The 16,673-nt window shown below is 53.9% G+C and overlaps 1 protein-coding gene across 4 annotated transcripts in view; it reads left to right on the top strand.

Annotated features, from left to right (window-relative positions):
• CDC14A (cell division cycle 14A) overlaps positions 1-15,954 on the top strand; it is a 64,662-nt gene extending 48,708 nt beyond the window's left edge. For 3 of the 4 annotated variants that reach the window (XM_036343353.1, XM_036343351.1, XM_036343354.1), the window contains 6 exons: positions 3,231-3,390; positions 3,831-3,946; positions 4,570-4,620; positions 5,907-6,029; positions 6,552-6,879; positions 14,077-15,954. In XM_036343353.1, the coding sequence (XP_036199246.1) occupies positions 3,231-3,390; positions 3,831-3,946; positions 4,570-4,620; positions 5,907-6,029; positions 6,552-6,879; positions 14,077-14,106 (808 nt within the window). In that variant the 3' untranslated portion in view covers positions 14,107-15,954. The remainder of the gene's footprint in view (positions 1-3,230; positions 3,391-3,830; positions 3,947-4,569; positions 4,621-5,906; positions 6,030-6,551; positions 6,880-14,076) is intronic. The other variant, XM_036343352.1, reaches the window with a different exon arrangement.
• Positions 15,955-16,673: the final 719 nt, after the last annotated feature.

Here is a 16,673-nt window from a genome sequence, read left to right as displayed (position 1 = left end):
AGACGTGCAGATACATGGTATGGTCAGTCTTCTGGTCACGCTGTCGCGTTCTGTTTGGCCTGGGAATTTGCTTTGGAGCCGCCGTTGGCCTCCTGACCCCAGAACCGTGCAGAAGTGCCGTGTTCTCCTGGGCTGCCACGTGCGTGGGAATTGGTTCCGACAGCTTCGTGTAGGCAGGATGCGGAGGCACCCGTGGAGGTGTCGTCACCTGTGGCGGGTCAGGGAGGATGGGCAGTGAGACCCCAGGCCTCCTGTGGGTGTGGCTGTTCGGAACGAGTCGCGTTCCTCAGATTTCTCCCTTGGGGGGTTCAGAGGGGGGCACTGCGACCTCATGTTACTCAAGACTGGGCCCAGCGCCGTGTCCGGTGGCTTCCCACCAGCAGGTGTGGGAGCTGGAGTCAGAGGCTAAAGAAAGAGCCTGGGACTTGGCCCCGGACTAGAAGGGGGGTCCCGGGCTAGAAGGGGGGCCCCGGGCTAGAAGGGGGGCCCCGGGCTAGAAGGGGGGCCCCGGGCCAGAAGGGGGCCCGGGCCGTTGCAGGACATCAGTCTCAGGTGGTGAGGACGGACGAAAGACATGAGAGATGAAGAGAGTGGCGTCGGCGATGACGCAGACACATGAATAAGTAACACGCTCCTCGGGGAGGAAATGAGGGTGAAACGTCTCCTGATGGGTCTTCATCTGTCAGACCCTGAACGGGGGGCGGGTGTGCTCCTCCACGTGAGCCACGGAGCCCTGTGGGGAGGGCATTCCAGCCCCGGGACCTCAGGACGCTGCTCCTCACGCCTGCCGGTCCTCACACCACACACGCCCGGGCATTCATTTCTGTGTCTTTTTTAAAGAATATTTTTATTGATTTCAGAGAGGAAAGGAGAGGGAGATAGAGAGAGAAACTTCCATGATGAGAGAGAATCATTGATCGGCTGCCTCCTGCACGCCCCACACTGGGGATTGAGCCTGCAACCCGGGCCTGTGCCCTGACCGGGAATGGAACCGTGACCTCTTGGTTCATGGGTTGACGCTCAACCCCTGCGCCATGCCAGCCGGGCCCCCATTCTGTTTGTTTTCCTCAACGTCCAGTCCGCCGGGTATTTGCCAGCCGGCGAACGTAGCAGTGGGTCTGCAGACCTCCTCAAGGTCCAGGCGCCCGCGGACCGTGGGGATCTCGTTTCTGAGCCAGCAGGTCGGGTGGGACCCGAGATCCCGAGTTTCTCACAAGCGCCCGGGTGAGGCGGGTGGTTCCACCCACAGGGTGGACGAGGCCTGAGCTCACTCGTCTCGGCACTGGCTGTCTCGCTCCGTGTGGTGCTTACAGCATCTGGTAAATGTCACCATAGAACCGAGTGACATCGGCAGTTAATAGGTCAACCAGTGCTTTTTATTTCAGGAAATGACCAAACACGAGATGAAGAACGCCTGTTCACGAGATGGAAAAATGCTTGGACATGTCTAACCATAGAGCTGGGGTTTTTATCATGACTGACTCCTCCTGTGTGCCTTCAGGATGTGGGTGTGTTAGATACAGGCACTGGGTCAAGGAAAGTGGGTTCCATTTTTTAAAATAATCTATTAAAAGATTTCGGAACTTGCTATTCCTAAAATAGCAACAATTAGGATCTGAAATATTAGAAGTGAAGGAAAATAATGCTTGACAATCTTGTGGTTGGTTTATTGGAGCCACAAGCACACGACATGGGTTTGAATTGGAACTGTGCGTGACAGTCGCTTTTTTGCAGGAACAGCTACTACAAACCTGAGAATTGCTTTTCGATATTCACTATTACATCATTCGATTCACTCGACACCCCATTGGCATTGACGCCATTGGCTAAGCAAGGACCTGGGTTCAGGTCTGAAGAATAAGGTGTGTTAGAAGAATTTTTGGCAATGGTGGCATCAGGAATTGATCCTGAAAATCTCATGCCAGTTACTGTGGCACATGGAATGGTTTTTGTTTTGTTTCCTGTGTGAAAGGGGTTAGAGGTGAAATAATGATGCGTTAGGGTTCGTTGTGAAGTTTGTATTTTGGTTTGATAGCAGTGACTGAGGGCGAGGATGGAGGGGTTCTACCCCTAAATTCAACTAGATTCAGGTAGTTGACTCTTTGGCGAATGTCCCAAATCACTTCTTTCCTTTCTAGCTACATTTTCTTGGTGTTGCAGAAGCAGAACCTTCTCCCACACCCTCCTACACTCTTTCTAAACATCTTCCGATGGAACATCCATCAGTATGAAGTAGGAACAGTTCTCCTTGCTTAGGGCCTCCTTCCGTCTCCCCAGTCATGGGTGCCGCTCTCTGACATCTTCCTCTGATGCCAAGTGAGAGGGTCTCATTTGTCCGATTCTCGAATCCAGGAGCACCCCCTGGACCCACGGCCGCCCTGGGGTGGTGCTGGGAGCCGTGCGGGGTGGCCTGGCCGCAGGTTGCAGCACAGCAGGCCTGGGTGGGGCACAAAGTGGGTGGGTTTCCAGGCGACATGACCACTGTGGCTTTGGGTGGACACGGGGAAGGGAGGGTGGCACTGGGAGGGCGTGCCCGGACTGGAGGGTGATGAAGGTCGCGGGGATGCTGTGGGTCAGGACGCGTCGGGCTCAGGAGTGCGGAGGGAGGGAGGTCAGCTCCAAATAGAAGCAGCCGCACAGTGAACCGCGTGCTCGCAATTCAAAGCCGGAGACAAGGCAACGGACCTGCCTTTCTTTGGGGGGGATTCAAAAAGCAGATTTTAGTCCGGCCGTGGTGGCTTCAGTGGTTGAGTGTCGACCTATGAACCAGGAGGTCAAGGTTCGATTTCCGGTCAGGGCACATGCCCGGGTTGTGGCTCAATCCCCACTGTGGGGTGCACAGGAGGCAGCCGATTCATGATTCTCTCTCATCATGGATGTTTCTCCCTCTCCCTTCCTCTCTGAAATCAACAAAATACATATTTTTAAAAACAACGAAGGGGTTCCCAGTCTTCTGCGATGGAATTTGTTCTGAGCATCTGAGAACCTTAGCAGTCAACCCCTGTGTGGCGATCGGGACCTGTAGCAGAAGATGGTCATTTGTGTTTTATATAGAATTTAACTTGCTGCGGCTTCAGAAAGGGACTTTATTTTCCTTGTCCCAAGACCGTAATCGCTCTGTTCTGCTTTGTAAATGTTTATCTGCTTGTTCTTTTGTTGACAAGACATCATACTCCTGAGATGACAGTATTTGTTGTAAAGGGCATTTTGCTTTTCTCTCCTTTCTACAGAAAACAAGCATCGTTATGGGTCCAAGGAGACCTTTTTCGATCCAAATTGAAAAATAGACCGTCCAGCGAAGAAAGTATTAATAAAATTCTTTCGAACTTGGATGACATGTCTATAGGTGGAAACTTATCCAAAATACAGAACGTGGAGCGATTTGGAGAGGTGAGCCCCCCGGGGAGGCATCGGTGTCCCCCCAGGACTCCCGTCCTGCACGTGGACTCCCAGGGCGGAACTTGTTTCTTCTCTGAGGCTGAGAGGACCAGAATCTTAGGCGTGGAGCCCCCCTCCCCCACAGCAAGACGGGGTGACCATGCACAGGGTGCAGGGAGGCTGTCAGGTGGGGTGACTTTGGTTAATAAAATTGCAGAGGTTTGGGGTATGCAGTTCTACCCTGCATCCTCTATGATTGACTGCATTCCCTATGCTGTACTTCACATTCTGTAATGTACATGTGAGCAGTGCTGAGTTCATAGTGCATTAAAGCGATGAAGATAATCCGTATGAAATACATCTACACACTGTAGCCTGCCATCTAGTAAGAAATACTCATACAGCCAATCGTTCACCGTGACCTTTCTGTGGAACATGCACTTTCCCCCCAGAACAACTTGGAAGAGGATGAGGATGTGGAAATGAAGAACAGCATAACCCAGGGAGACAAACTACGTGCCTTAAAGAGCCAGCGCCAGCCACGCTCCTCGCCGCCCTACGCCTTCAGGTAGAGCATTTGAAACTTCGACCTTCATGTGTGTTCCACGTGTGGACAGAATATTTAACCCTCTCTCTCCTTTTTTTAAAAAATCTATTTGTATTGATTTCAGAGAAGGAGAGAGAGAGAGAGAGAGACATCAATGATGAGAGAGAATCATGGATCAGCTGCACCCTGGCCAGTGTGTTTCAGTGGTTAGAGCATCAGCCTGGGCACTGAAGGGCCTTGGGTTCGGTTCCCAGTCAAGGCCATGCACCTGGGTTGCAGGATCCATCCCCGGCTAGGCACACGCAGGAGCCAACCAATCAGTGTGCTGCTCTCACATTGATGTTTCCCTCCCTCCCTCCCTCCCTCCCTCCCTCCCTCCCTCCCTCTCTATCTAAATTCAATTGAAAAATATCTATGGGTGAGGATTAACAAAAGCAAACAAGGAAAGCAGTTTGCTCTACATGGAATTCAAGATGAAACAAAAAGCCTGCGTCACTTCCTGCTGGCTCGGGTTTATTTTGTCAGTGAAGGCACACTGATGCCCGTTCCCAGGGGCTCCCTCAGGGCTCTGCCTGCGCGTGCGCCTGGGTCTCAGCTGGGAGGGGCGCGCGGGGACCCTGAGCGCCTGTCTCTGCTCTTTGTAGGTTGGACGATATGAAAGGGCACCCGAGGGCAGTGGTGTGCCAGCCTTTCAGGTACGGTGACCGGAGCTGACGACACCCGGGCCTGAGCCGGAGTGAGGTGGGGTGTGGGGGGGCTTTGCCCTGTCAGTGCCATTGGATATTTATAACGTCACTCGAGGGCCACACAAAAGCATCAGCTTAAAAACCAGCCTGCCATGGTTGGCCCAACATTTAATTAACGCATCCCAACGCCTGGGCAGGGCCAGACCAATGATTTCTCGGGCTTATACGGCCCGTGGGCCGGACGTTCCCCACCCCTGCAAACTGGTGAAAATGAGCTGCGCCCCGTGTTTCACTGCTTCAGCCCCTTCCTCTCTGTGACGATGGGGTGTGTTCCACGCTCCCCAGGAGAAGGGGTTCCGTTCCTGAGCGGCCCCGGGGCTGGTGGCTGTGGCAGTGACCGGTGCTTACTGCATGGGGGGTGGGGGGGGGGGCTGGTGGCTGTGGCAGTGACCGGTGCTTACTGCATAGGGGGTGGGGGGGGGGCTGGTGGCTGTGGCAGTGACCGGTGCTTACTGCGCGGGGGGCAGGGGGCGGAGGGGGCCTCTGATAAAGGCCATTGGCTGCCACAGCCCTTTGGAGCTGGTGCTCGGTTTTGCGGTGAACGGACACCGTTCCTGCTATTCCTCCTTCCTCGTTTTGCACGTTTGTTGCCCTCCTCTCTTTTATCGTTGTTTTCTCTCCTCTACCCTCCACGCGCAGGGGACACGTTAGTGTTTTTCTCGGGGAAAAGTCCCCTAGGTGCTCTCTGGTCCTGCCAGGCCATGGGGGTACCAGGACCCAGTGCAGGGCTTGGCAGGGCAGGAGAGAGGTTTGACCCAAACCGGGATGCCCTGGGGAGCGCTGGGCCCCGAGGAAAGAGGAGGCGGTTCCCCCGCGAAGCCACAGGATGAGGGTGTAGGTGCCGCCGGAGGCTGTGCAGCCGTGGACTCTCAGGGGGTCGGATGCAAAGATGCGACGGGCAGTTGGGATAAGGCACAGCCGTGGACTCTCAGGGGGTCGGATGCAAAGATGCGACGGGCAGTTGGGATAAGGCACAGCCGTGGCCTCGCCCCGGCCAGGGGCCGGTGGGAGGAGAGGACCCGGGGGGAGGGGCCCAGGATGGCGGGAGGTGAAGAGCAGGGCGGGGGTGGGGGGTCCCGGTCGGACCCCCGCACGGCCGCTGGCAAAGGGGGCTGGGCACCGAGGCTCCCCGAGAGCCAGACCCGCTGTCTGGGCGGCGCCTCGCCCTCGCCGATGGCTGAGTGTCCACGTGGCACAGCCTTCCCGTGACACTTGGCTCTGTTTTCTCCCCACAGACTGGCTTCTTCCTCACAAGGGTCTGCGTCTGCTCTGAAGATCTGCAAAGTGGCTTCTTCCCCGTCCGCCACGGCCAAGCGGATCACCAGGGGCAGCTTGGCCTCGGGCGCCAGTGGGAGAAGGTAACTCCCCCGTCCGAGGGCTGGGGTCCAGGTCAGCAGCAGGGAGTCCGGCTGCCCTTGGGGGGAGGGGAGAGAAACCACAAAGGCCCTGTGCCCCCTGGGCCTGTCCCCTCCTGCATTGTGAAGACGAGGCTGCGGGGGGATGGCGGGCGGCACCCTTTTCTGTAGTCGCCTGGTTTGAAAACGGAGCTGAGTTGTATGCGCTAAGGTACAGCCGATGGTCATTCCTCCGAGGCGGCCGGGACGGTTCATGGAGCCGTGTGATCAAATGCCTCTGAGTTAAAGCTGGCGCTTCTCGCCCTTTGCTTAGAGTTCACTTACTTCCTGCCTCAGGACCCATAGCACCCGAGCTCGCATCCAATAGCACCTGATCTAGCATCCTGTAGCACCCCGATCTCAGGACCAACAGCACCGCGATCTGCCCCCTTTGTCCCCCGCACTGTCCTCGTCACCCCCCAGTGCCGTGCTGTGTGTCTGGCCTCGAGCCAGTAGCATGGCTGTCGTGTTCCTGTGTCCCTCCAGCTTCTCCGTAAACTCGCGGCTGGCCAGCTCCCTGGGGAACCTGAGCGCGGCCGCGGAGGACCCGGACAGCAGGAAGACCCCACCCTGCAAGGTGGGCCTCGCCGCCAGCCCCTTCGCCAACCTCCTCAACGGCAGCTCCCAGGCGTCCTCCAGACACTACCCCGAGCTCAACAACAACCAGTACAGCCGCAGCCCCTCGAGCAGCCAGCGGGGCTCCGCGAGCACCAAGACGGAGGAGCTGGGCCCCGGCCCCGCCGCCCCCAGCCCCCGGGCCTCCTACACCGGCCTGTCCTCCTCCTCGGCCCGGTTCCTGAGCCGGTCCATCCCCGTAAGTACACAGACACCGCCGCTCGGCCCACAGACCCCCGATTGCAGCTTCGGGGCATCGCCCTCCTCGCCCTCCTCGCCCTCCTCGCCCTCCTCGCCCTCCTCGCCCCCCTCCCCCCGGCTCCCCCCAAAGAAATTCAACAGCACCAAGGAGGCCTTCTGAGCGCCCCTCTCTGCAGGACTGTGGGCGCATCCCGTCCAGCCGCTGGCTCCCCTCCCTGTCAAGTAAACGCCCAGCTTCCACCGGGCTCCTCCTCCCTCCTCTCTCTCCTCCCTGCGTGGCAGCCGGCCAGCCTGCTCCAAGCCAGAGTGGTTCCCATGGCAGACGGGGGTGCTGGGCGGGCGCTGCCGGGACCTCCTCCGCCGCATTAAAGGGTGAATCGTGAGCAATATCTTCTCAGGACAGAGCCTTAGGTCCTTGAGCACATCCCCTCCGCAGGGCACTGGCCCAGCATTAACTCGGTGGCCCAGGGAGGTGAGCATAAGGCAGCTCACAGGGGTCCCTGGGGTGTAGGCAGAAGCAGGATATCAGGACGACGGGCAGAATGAGCTGCCGTTCCCCGAAAGACTGGATGAAAGCTCCCCAAACACGCTTTACCCACAGGGTACCAGCCCCCTTTCCTGATTGGGGATCCCTGTTGGGGTAAATCTTTAAACAAAAAAAACACCTTTTTATTGATTTAAGAGAGGAAGGAAGAGAGAGAAACATCAATTGGCTGCCTCCTGCACGCCCCCTACTGAGGATCGAGCCTGCACCTCGGGCCTGTGCCCTGACTGGGAATCGAACCGGTGACTCCAGTGTATGGGATGACGCTCAAGCAATTGAGCCACGCCGGCCGGGCATTTTGCTCGTCTCAAAGGGAACTGAGGTCTGCGGGGTGTGAGTTCTGATTTGGGGGAACAAGGACAGGAAAGGAAGGAGAGGGAGCCCGCACCGGTCAGGGCACGTGGCCAACGTCAGCAGCCGCACTGATCCCCCCGGGCCACCCTCGTGCCCACGTTCTCCACACGTTTCCTCGTGTTATCGGGAGAGGCTGCTTCCGCAGGCGAGGAGGGGGCGTGCGGGTGCAGTGCCCTCAGCCGAGCGGTAGCCCCGTGGGCGACAGTGGGACCCACGCCCTCAGATGGCAGATCAGAAACCACTTTTCTAACATGGAGATACAGTGTGAGTGTGTGTATGCAGCGTCCATGTCTGTGCACATGTATGTTGTTTGCATGTATGTGCAGTGTGCACACGTATGTGCAGTGTGCACACGTGTGTGCATATGTGTGTGTGTGTTGGTTGAACTCGGCCACGCCCACCTCTACCTCAGGCCTTGTTCAAAGTTTCTCCCCCTCCGTCCACATGTCCTTCTGCGCATATTCCCCGCGACTTTATTCCCAGGGGCGTGTTGCCCATCACTCTAGATTCCTGTGGCGATCAGGGCCCGGGCAGTTGCCAGCCCACCCCCCCTTTGACTCGAATCCCACTCTGCTGTGGGTACATGCGTGTCGGCAAAGCCTAAATCCTCGCCGTGGCAGCTGATGGGAACGGCCGTGCGTTTCCGTGTGGGCAGCGGGGTTCGAGGTCAGACACTGCCCAGGAGTGGAGGCCGCCTGCTTGCACCCCCTGATGGAGGCCGGCCGTTGTCAGACCCGAGGGGAGGCCCTGCCCTTGGCGGAGCGGGTGTTGGACGTGGAGCCGGTCCGTGAGCACCTTGCCCAGGTCACGGCTGAGGCTGGTGCCGCCCACGTCGCGGCGGGTACCGGAGCCCCCGTGGTTGGGCCAGAAGCAGCGCATGTTTCTGGGTCTCCGCGTGGCCTGTGGAATCCTTAGGTGCCCGTCGATGCCTCGCCCTCCCACTTATATAACCGCATCTTGGCTTTAGTCGCTATTTTCTTATTTTCCTTCTCCTCCTCCTCCTCCTCTCTCTTTCTGGCCCGAATAGGGTAATTTTCCAATAATTAAATTTAAAGTCATAGTCTGTGTGGGCAGCGGCTGCTCGCTCCCTCCTCTCCCCCTTAAATTTGTCATTTTCTTGTAAAGAAAACGCATTTTCAAGGAGAGCTGCCAGCAGGGTACGTTTTCTCGCCCAGCCCCCGGGAGGCAGCGGGTCTGCTGTCACTGCCCTGCCTCCTCCCTCTGCCTTAAACCCCGTCCCTGAGAGGGGGCTGCGCCCGCCTCGGAAATCCCTGCTTTATGAGGCGCTAAGCGGGGGGCTGTGGGCTTTCCCTGTGGGCCCACTGCAGCTTTTCTTTACTTTTTTTTTTTTAAAAAAAAATATTTTTATTGATTTCAGAGGGGAAGGGAGAGGGAGAGAGAGATAGAAACATCCGTGATGAGAGAGAACCATGGATCAGCTGCCTCCTGCACGCTCCATGCTGGGGATGGAGCCCGCAACCCGGGCCTGTGCCCTGACTGGAGTCAAACCCTGACCTGGTTCCTAGGTCGCCGCTCAGGCCCTGAGCCACGCCTGCCGGGCCAGTGCAGCTGTCCTGAGGGTGTGGGTTTCTTGTCTAAAGAACCGGCCCTTCTGCTGATGCCCCGAGGATGTGATGTTCCTAAACCCTCGAGGACAGGAGGCTGTGTGGCCGTCCCCTCCCGGCACCTGGGAGAAAGACCCAGAAAGCCCTGGGGCGCGGGCGAGGCCTTGCGAGGGCGTCTAGTAGGTAAGAAGCTGCAATTAGCGTCTCTCCTAAGAGCAGCAGCTCAGCCCCCCGGAAAGATGGAGGCCCGAGGCCCTGGGCCGTCTAAACCGGGACGATGGGAAAGGCTCCCCCGGGCCTGCGGCAGCCCAGCCGGCCGTTTCTGTTTCTCTGGCCTCCTCGGCTGGTCTGAGGTTCCTGCTGCCCCGGGCGAGGGGCGAGGGGTGAGGGGTGCTCATTGACCCACTTACAGTGAGAAACCAGCTCCCTCTCTGCCATCAGGGGCGGTGTTTCCCAGCGCTGAGAACTGGGGGGCGTGTGGCGGGCGTGGGTGGGGGAAGCGTTTTATCAGGTGAGATGACTGAGTCTGCTGTCGTGAGTATTCCGTCTCTTCTATTATAGAGACTTCCCACCGAGCGGGGCGCATCCACCTTGTCCCCACCTGACCCCCAGGGCCCAGGTCGTGTCCTGGTGCCTCCCCTTAGCTCCTGGTCGTAACCTCCGAAGGGAGCAGGCGGTTAGGAGCGCTCCATCCTCCCCCGAACACTCAGGAAAAGCTGACCCGGGCTCCAGCCTCCGCTCTAAGACGCAGCCAGCTGAGGGGCTCGGCTCCCTGCACACGTGGCTTTAGTGGATAAGAGAAAAGAGGTCTCATGTGAAAATGCAGGTGTAATCGCGGCGTCCAGATGAACTGAAAACACTGGCCATCGCTTCCTCGGGAATGGCCGAGGCAAGTCAGGTGTCAGCACCCGGTCACTAAGGATCGAGCTCCTTGTGATTGTCGAAAAGCAGATTACACCCCGGGGCGGGGGGCGGGGGGAGCGGAGAGAATCTATTAAAGTTACAGTGAGGATATTTTAGGTCGCATTTTCGTTAACCCAAGTCGGCTGGCTCTTGGGACCCCGGGAATGGCTAGAGAACGCTACGGAGAGATGTGAAGCCTCCCGCAGGCCCATTTTATCACAGGCTTTTGGTGTCACTGTTTCCAAAAACCCCTCATTGAGCTAAGTGTCTGCTGGTGTCCCTGGAGGAGGGTCCTGGGTAGCACAGGCGGGTGCCCTCTGTTCGTGGGAGCACAGTCCACACGTTCCGTACGTGGTTAACTTAGAAGCAGCACAGAGCGGAAGAGGCAGGAGGAGACGGCATGGCAGAGGCAGTTACAGATGACCTATCCCCCGAGTTCACCCCCCGACTCGCTCATTAAAACGGAAACACTGGAGTTAAATATGAAATAACACACGTATTGCCACGCGTGTGCTGTATCCCCTTTAATGATCGGTGCCAGTAAAACAAAACACTTTTTAAGGTGCTTTTCTGCCTCTGTAGTTAGACCTCAAACCAAGGGTAACGATGAACTGCTTTTTTTCCTGGAGGGACTTGGGAAAGCGGCGGGGGCGGGGCGGGGGGGGGGGCAGTGTGGCAAAGGGGGGACCTTGAGCCAGGATTTGGACCCAGTAGGAGACTGGCATCTGGGTCCTGGGTCCTAGGCCCAAGGCGTTTGAACATGAAGATAAGTTTCATTCATTTACTGGCAAAGACCGTAATCTTTCACGATTCCTTACCGTTTTCTGCTTTTGCTGGCCATCGTATAGGTTTATGTATTAAAGATCTGCCCGTATTTATAGCTATAATCATTAGATGTTTTCCTACCATGATTAGGTAACGAGGCTGTTTAACAAAGAAGCGCCCAGAACAGCTAACTTCTTAAAGGCACTGCCTACACCTGCCAGCAGACTCAGAGCAGGTTGCAGGGAGAACAAATTGTCTCGCTCTCCTTACCTAACACTTGGTTTTATGTCAGATCTAACTGCTTTCAGGGAATAAGACTTCTTTTATTTTGACATAATTTATTTTGGGGACTGCACATTTAAGGTAACTTTATGCTTATTTTCCAGGTTGACTATGGCTGGGTTATTAATTTTATGGTATGCGTTTCATATATTCATGATGAAGTTATCTGGTCTGAATTCAGTATAACCTGCTTGAACTTATTAGTCACAAGAAATCGAATATTCTATTTGAGTAATTGAAATCTCTTGATTATATAAATTAGTGCTTGATTATATAAATATTACTTGTAAAATAATATTTATGCCTCGGGTCTCCCTCCCTTCGTTTTCATTGCTATTTTCCCCTCCTTTTTTAGTACTTAAGATGCATTACTTCTTATGGCAATAATAAAAACAGTTGGCCAAGCATAATGAAAACTTTAATCAGAATGCTTAATCCTGGGTGTTTTTATAAAGAAAATGTCTTTTTAGAATAGTCCCAAGAACGATTTTGGATTCAGCCCTATTGGAAATCATGCCAATACACATTCTCACCGTGGGTTCAGGTGTGTGTGTTACAGTGCCTGATGCTCGGGCACCTCCTGGTTTGAAGCCTTGGCATAAACCACATCCCGTAGGGAGACATGCCAAGCCCTTTTCATTCTTCCTAGGGGCGCTCGTAACCTTTCCCCTCGTCCTGAAACTTGCAGCCTTGAGACTCCCAGCCCCCGACCACCAAACCGTCCCTGCCCACCCCTCACCTAGTCTTTCACTTGTGCCCAGTGCTACCCTCACCCTCAGTTTGTATAATTAAATGCTGACTCCTTGGTCTCTCATTTTACATGGTATGAGGGTGTGGTGCTGGCCCTTTGAGGGCGCAGGGCCGTAACTTGTTGGCTCGCGGGGTTGATAGAGACTGCCTTAGTGAGTGGCTGTGGCTAGGATGTAAAATTCTGGGACTTGAAAGGTAAACAAAGATAGTTTGAATCTTTTAGTAAATTATTTGCAAAATGGACAGATTCCTTTTTTACTGATCCCTGTACCGTCAACAAAATGGACCGGCCTCAGAACTGATAAGACCTCGTCATCAAATGCCGCAGACCGACTGGGAAAAGAATTCTTGGGGGAGGAGGAAAGGGCACGTGAGCAAATCAAGCAAACCTTGTTCTATGGCGGTTAAGCAGGAGAATCGGGCAGGGAATTTGGTTGATGTTTAAACTGATTTGTGTTTCTTCTTTCTGACTGCTGTTTCTGCTCAGAAGTGACTGTGAGGCCGTTGTTTTCCTCCCTCTGTCTTTTCCTGGCTAACTTTCCCGATCAGTGCTTTCTGGTCACATGACCTGATCAGTGCTTTCTGGTCACATGCCCCATCAGTGCTTTCTGGTCACATGACCCGATCAGTGCTTTCTGGTCACATGCCCCATCAGTGCTTTCTGGTCACATGACCCGATCAGTGCTTTCTGGTCACATGCCCCATCAGTGCTTTCTGGTCACATGACCTGATCAGTGCTTTCTGGTCACATGCCCCATCAGTGCTTTCTGGTCACATGACCCGATCAGTGCTTTTTGGTCACATGCCCCATCAGTGCTTTCTGGTCACATGACCCGATCAGTGCTTTCTGGTCACATGACCCGATCAGTGCTTTCTGGTTACAAACCCCCACACGCTCCTTGTATATGTTAGTATCTGACATGATAAGGGAGGAACTTGCCTTGTTTACATTTTTAGAAACTTCCCACTGTTTCCTGTGACTGCCTGACTCTTCCGCACAAATGCTTTGGGGACTTAAGGTCCGAGTTCAAAGCTTGCCGTGCTTTGTGTCCCCCCTAAAAGGAAAGGATTTGCGAGGTATTTGTATTAAATTCACCCATTCTCAAGGAATTTATTTAAGTGACTGCCCATTCTCCTGCATTAGAAGCATTAACGTCCAATCACTATGTATTGCATTGCATTCAAAATTATATATATTCCTAAAGTCTATTCTAATAATCCCCAATTTAGTTACAGGTGTCATTTAATATTTTTGAGTAAAATTCAATATTATTGCACAAGAGCATTGAAGCGAGTTGAGCCCTACCTACCAATTTTCAAATAATATTTAATTTGTCATCACTACTAATAAATTAGTGAGTTTTTAAAAAATATATTTTTATTGATTTTAGAGAGGAAGGGAGAGGGAGAGATAGAAACATCAATGATGAGAGAGAATCATGGATTGGTTGCCTCCTGCATGCCCCCTACAGAGGATCGAGCCCACAACACACGTATGTGTCCTTGACCGGAATCGAACGCAGGACCTTTCAGTTCACAGGCTGATGCTCTATCCACTGAGCCAAACTGGCCAGGGCAATTAGTGGGCTTTTTAATCCTTACCGAGGATATGTTTATTGATTTTCTGAGAGAGAGAGAGAGAGAGAGAGAGAGAGAGAGAGAGAGAGAGAGATATCAGTTGCCTCCCATTCGCACCCAACCAGAGATCCAACCTGCAATCTAGGCGCGTGCCCTGACCGGGAATCGAACCCGCAACCTTTTGGTGTTCGGGACACTGAGCTGGGGCCCTTAGGCAAGCCTTTAAGCATGTAAACCTTTCATGCCGTCACTCTGGGAACTGCACGTCCCCTCCTTAGCCAGTGCTTTGCGTCTCTCATCTGTCCCCTCCTGGCTTTCGCTGACTTTCTGTAGAGCAGACCCCAGTGGGAGGGAGGGAGGGAAGGAGGGAAGGAAGGAAGGAAGGAAGGAGTGTGTGATGAGCTGAGGGCTCTGTGCGCCGCATTAACCTCCCTCTGTGTCTCTCCCCGCGCAGTCCCTTCAGTCTGAGTATGTTCATTACTAAGGCCTTGCCGTCGGGGACCGCTGCTCTTAGCGCCACCGCTGCACCGGGACCAGCGCCAGGACCGGCTGCGGCACACGGATACCTCCGCCGTCCTCCCTCTCGTTAAAGCGACCTCAGGGGACCCGCCGCTGGCCCAGACCACGCACAGGCACTGAGGCTGTGACACACACTTCTGAGGACCGTTTTAACGCGGGCTCGGTGATTCCGAAGGGTTACTTTTCATGTACCGCGGGAATCCTTTCTTATTACATGTACCTGTACAGTATACATGATGTATGTATTGTGAACGTAAAAAGCCTATTTTGATAAATTTATAAATATTTACAATGATGGAAAAGCTAGACTATATTTTGACTTAGGTTTTCTTGCTCTTTGCTACCAAAAAAGAACTCATTTGTATTTTGAATTTGTGCAGCACGCTGTTCAGTGCGATGAGCCGCCACCCCCTGGCGGGGAAGGCCCGAGGGAGGCCCGTTCGGAGAGGGACTGTTCCCCCAGGAACGTGGCCGGCAGGCCCTCCTTTCGGGGAAGTCGGCCCAAGGTCAGGATCTGCCCAGGTTCCTCTCCCGGAGAGCCTCAGCCTCCGGCCTGGCTCCGGACGCGTTTTCCCCTTTGTTTTTGTTGCTGAGCCGCTTAGTGTTGCACCCTCGGGGCTTTCTCCACACTGAGCACCTCGCAGCCCGCACTCGCCGGGTGTGGCTCCCAGGAGGGCTCTCCCCCGAGAGGACTCAGGGCTCCCAAGCCAGGAGGATGGCCGCTCTGGGTACGAGGCAGCGCTGGCCCGTGATCGCACATGGCCAGGCACCAGTGTCCAATCCAGGAAGAGAAACAGTGGGAAAGGATGCTGCTGGGTGGTTCTCTGCGTTTCAGAGAGAAGGGGCCCTGGGCTCGCAGCTGGCCTGGGAGGACCGCCCCCCCCCCCAACCCCAGGGGCCCTGGGCTCGCAGCTGGCCTGGGAGGACCGCCCCCCCCCCCCCCAACCCCAGGGGCCCTGGGCTCGCAGCTGGCCTGGGAGGACCCCGCAGGGGCCTCGCTCCGAGGTCTGTGGGCTCATTTCCTGGGGAGTCGGGGCCTGCATCCCGATTCCCCGTTGCGCACCCATTGAGTTATTTATGGTGTATTTATTAGGACGGGTACCTCCAGACTGTCACACGCGCTTCAGCAAAACATCTTGTTTGTTTTATGTTTTACGTTTTACACTTTTAAACAGGCATTTGAATGAATGTTTGACTCAGGTGGGTTAGCTTAACCTTCAAGAACGACAGTACCAAATAATTGCACTAAGTTGATTTAAAATAAAGAGGATGATATGTTTTTAGGGATCACAAATTATGGAATTAAATTGTATACTTTTTCTAAACCTGAAATAGTGAAATATTTTATTATGAGTTATTGTATAAAAAAAAAGAGAGACTGGTGAATTGTACAGGCTGTTGATAGTATTTTTTTAAAAAACCTGATCAGTGGGACACAATCCAGGTGACATCGGAGAAGTGGGAAAGGGAACCACATTGACATTTTAGTTCTGTGAACACTAGTTTGTGTGCAGCTATGAAAATGATTGTAAAATTGACTGCTGTAAATTTCTCATACGTATGTGTGTATGCTCGTCATATGTATCTACATGTGTACGTCTTAAAAATTATTAATACACATGTGCATACATAGACAAACCAAGAAGAGTATGTATATAACATAGAAAGTATATAGCAAAGTAATTCTACTGCAATAAAAATTGTTTGACATGTATTTTGTTATGACTAGTTTACCTTCCAAAAGATATTCTGTTCTATTTTAAAGTGTAGAAGGCTACACTGCTAATAAATAATAAAAGTTTTATGCCATTCACATGTCCTCTGGCTTTTATCATTGGGATTTTGAGTTACGAATGTCCTGAAGTCTCTTGATAATTTTGTACTTGATCCAGTCTGGTTGGTGCCTTCAGTCGAGTTTCTCAAGTTCTCCATTTCCTGGAATCCATGACGATGAGCCCTGAGGAATCTTTGAACGTCACAGTCGTCAGATAACGCCGGTGTCTTCATGTTTTTCTCTCTGTGTAATGCTCCGTTCTGTTCAGAAAGCGCCGATCGGGGTTCTGCGTGGTCATTTGTGACCGAACGCCACACCGGGGAGAAGTCAGCTTCAGGGGGAACGTTGGAGCTACTTTATGTCCCCAACTAGATTGGATCCCTTTGGGTTGTGGTATCTCTGAGGTTCTTCCCTTCAGTTTGCCTCTTAAAAAACTTGAGAACACGTGGGAAGGGTTGTGGGCAGGACAGCAGCTTCCCTTCTTGAGTCCAGAGCACAGCGGGGCCGAGGTCATGACGGCCCCGAGGTCATATATTTGATAGACAGTTACTCCTCAGTCTACCGCTGAATGTCAGAGCACAGCGGGGCCGAGGACAGCGGGGCCGAGGTCATGACGGTTCCTACACAGGTTTCTTGTGAAGTCACAAACCTGGCAAACATGTCTAGAAGGGCAGACAGTCTTTTTTTGACAGATTTAGTTCCTCTCCCGCCTCCACCCCCCAAAAAAGCAACAAACAAACCAATGAGCTAGTCATAGC

Source organism: Myotis myotis, unplaced genomic scaffold (genome assembly GCF_014108235.1).
Source record: "Myotis myotis isolate mMyoMyo1 unplaced genomic scaffold, mMyoMyo1.p scaffold_m19_p_18, whole genome shotgun sequence".
Taxonomy (NCBI): Eukaryota; Metazoa; Chordata; class Mammalia; order Chiroptera; family Vespertilionidae; genus Myotis; species Myotis myotis.
Note: the sequence above shows the minus strand (reverse complement) of the source record. Positions and strands in the feature narration are given on the sequence as shown.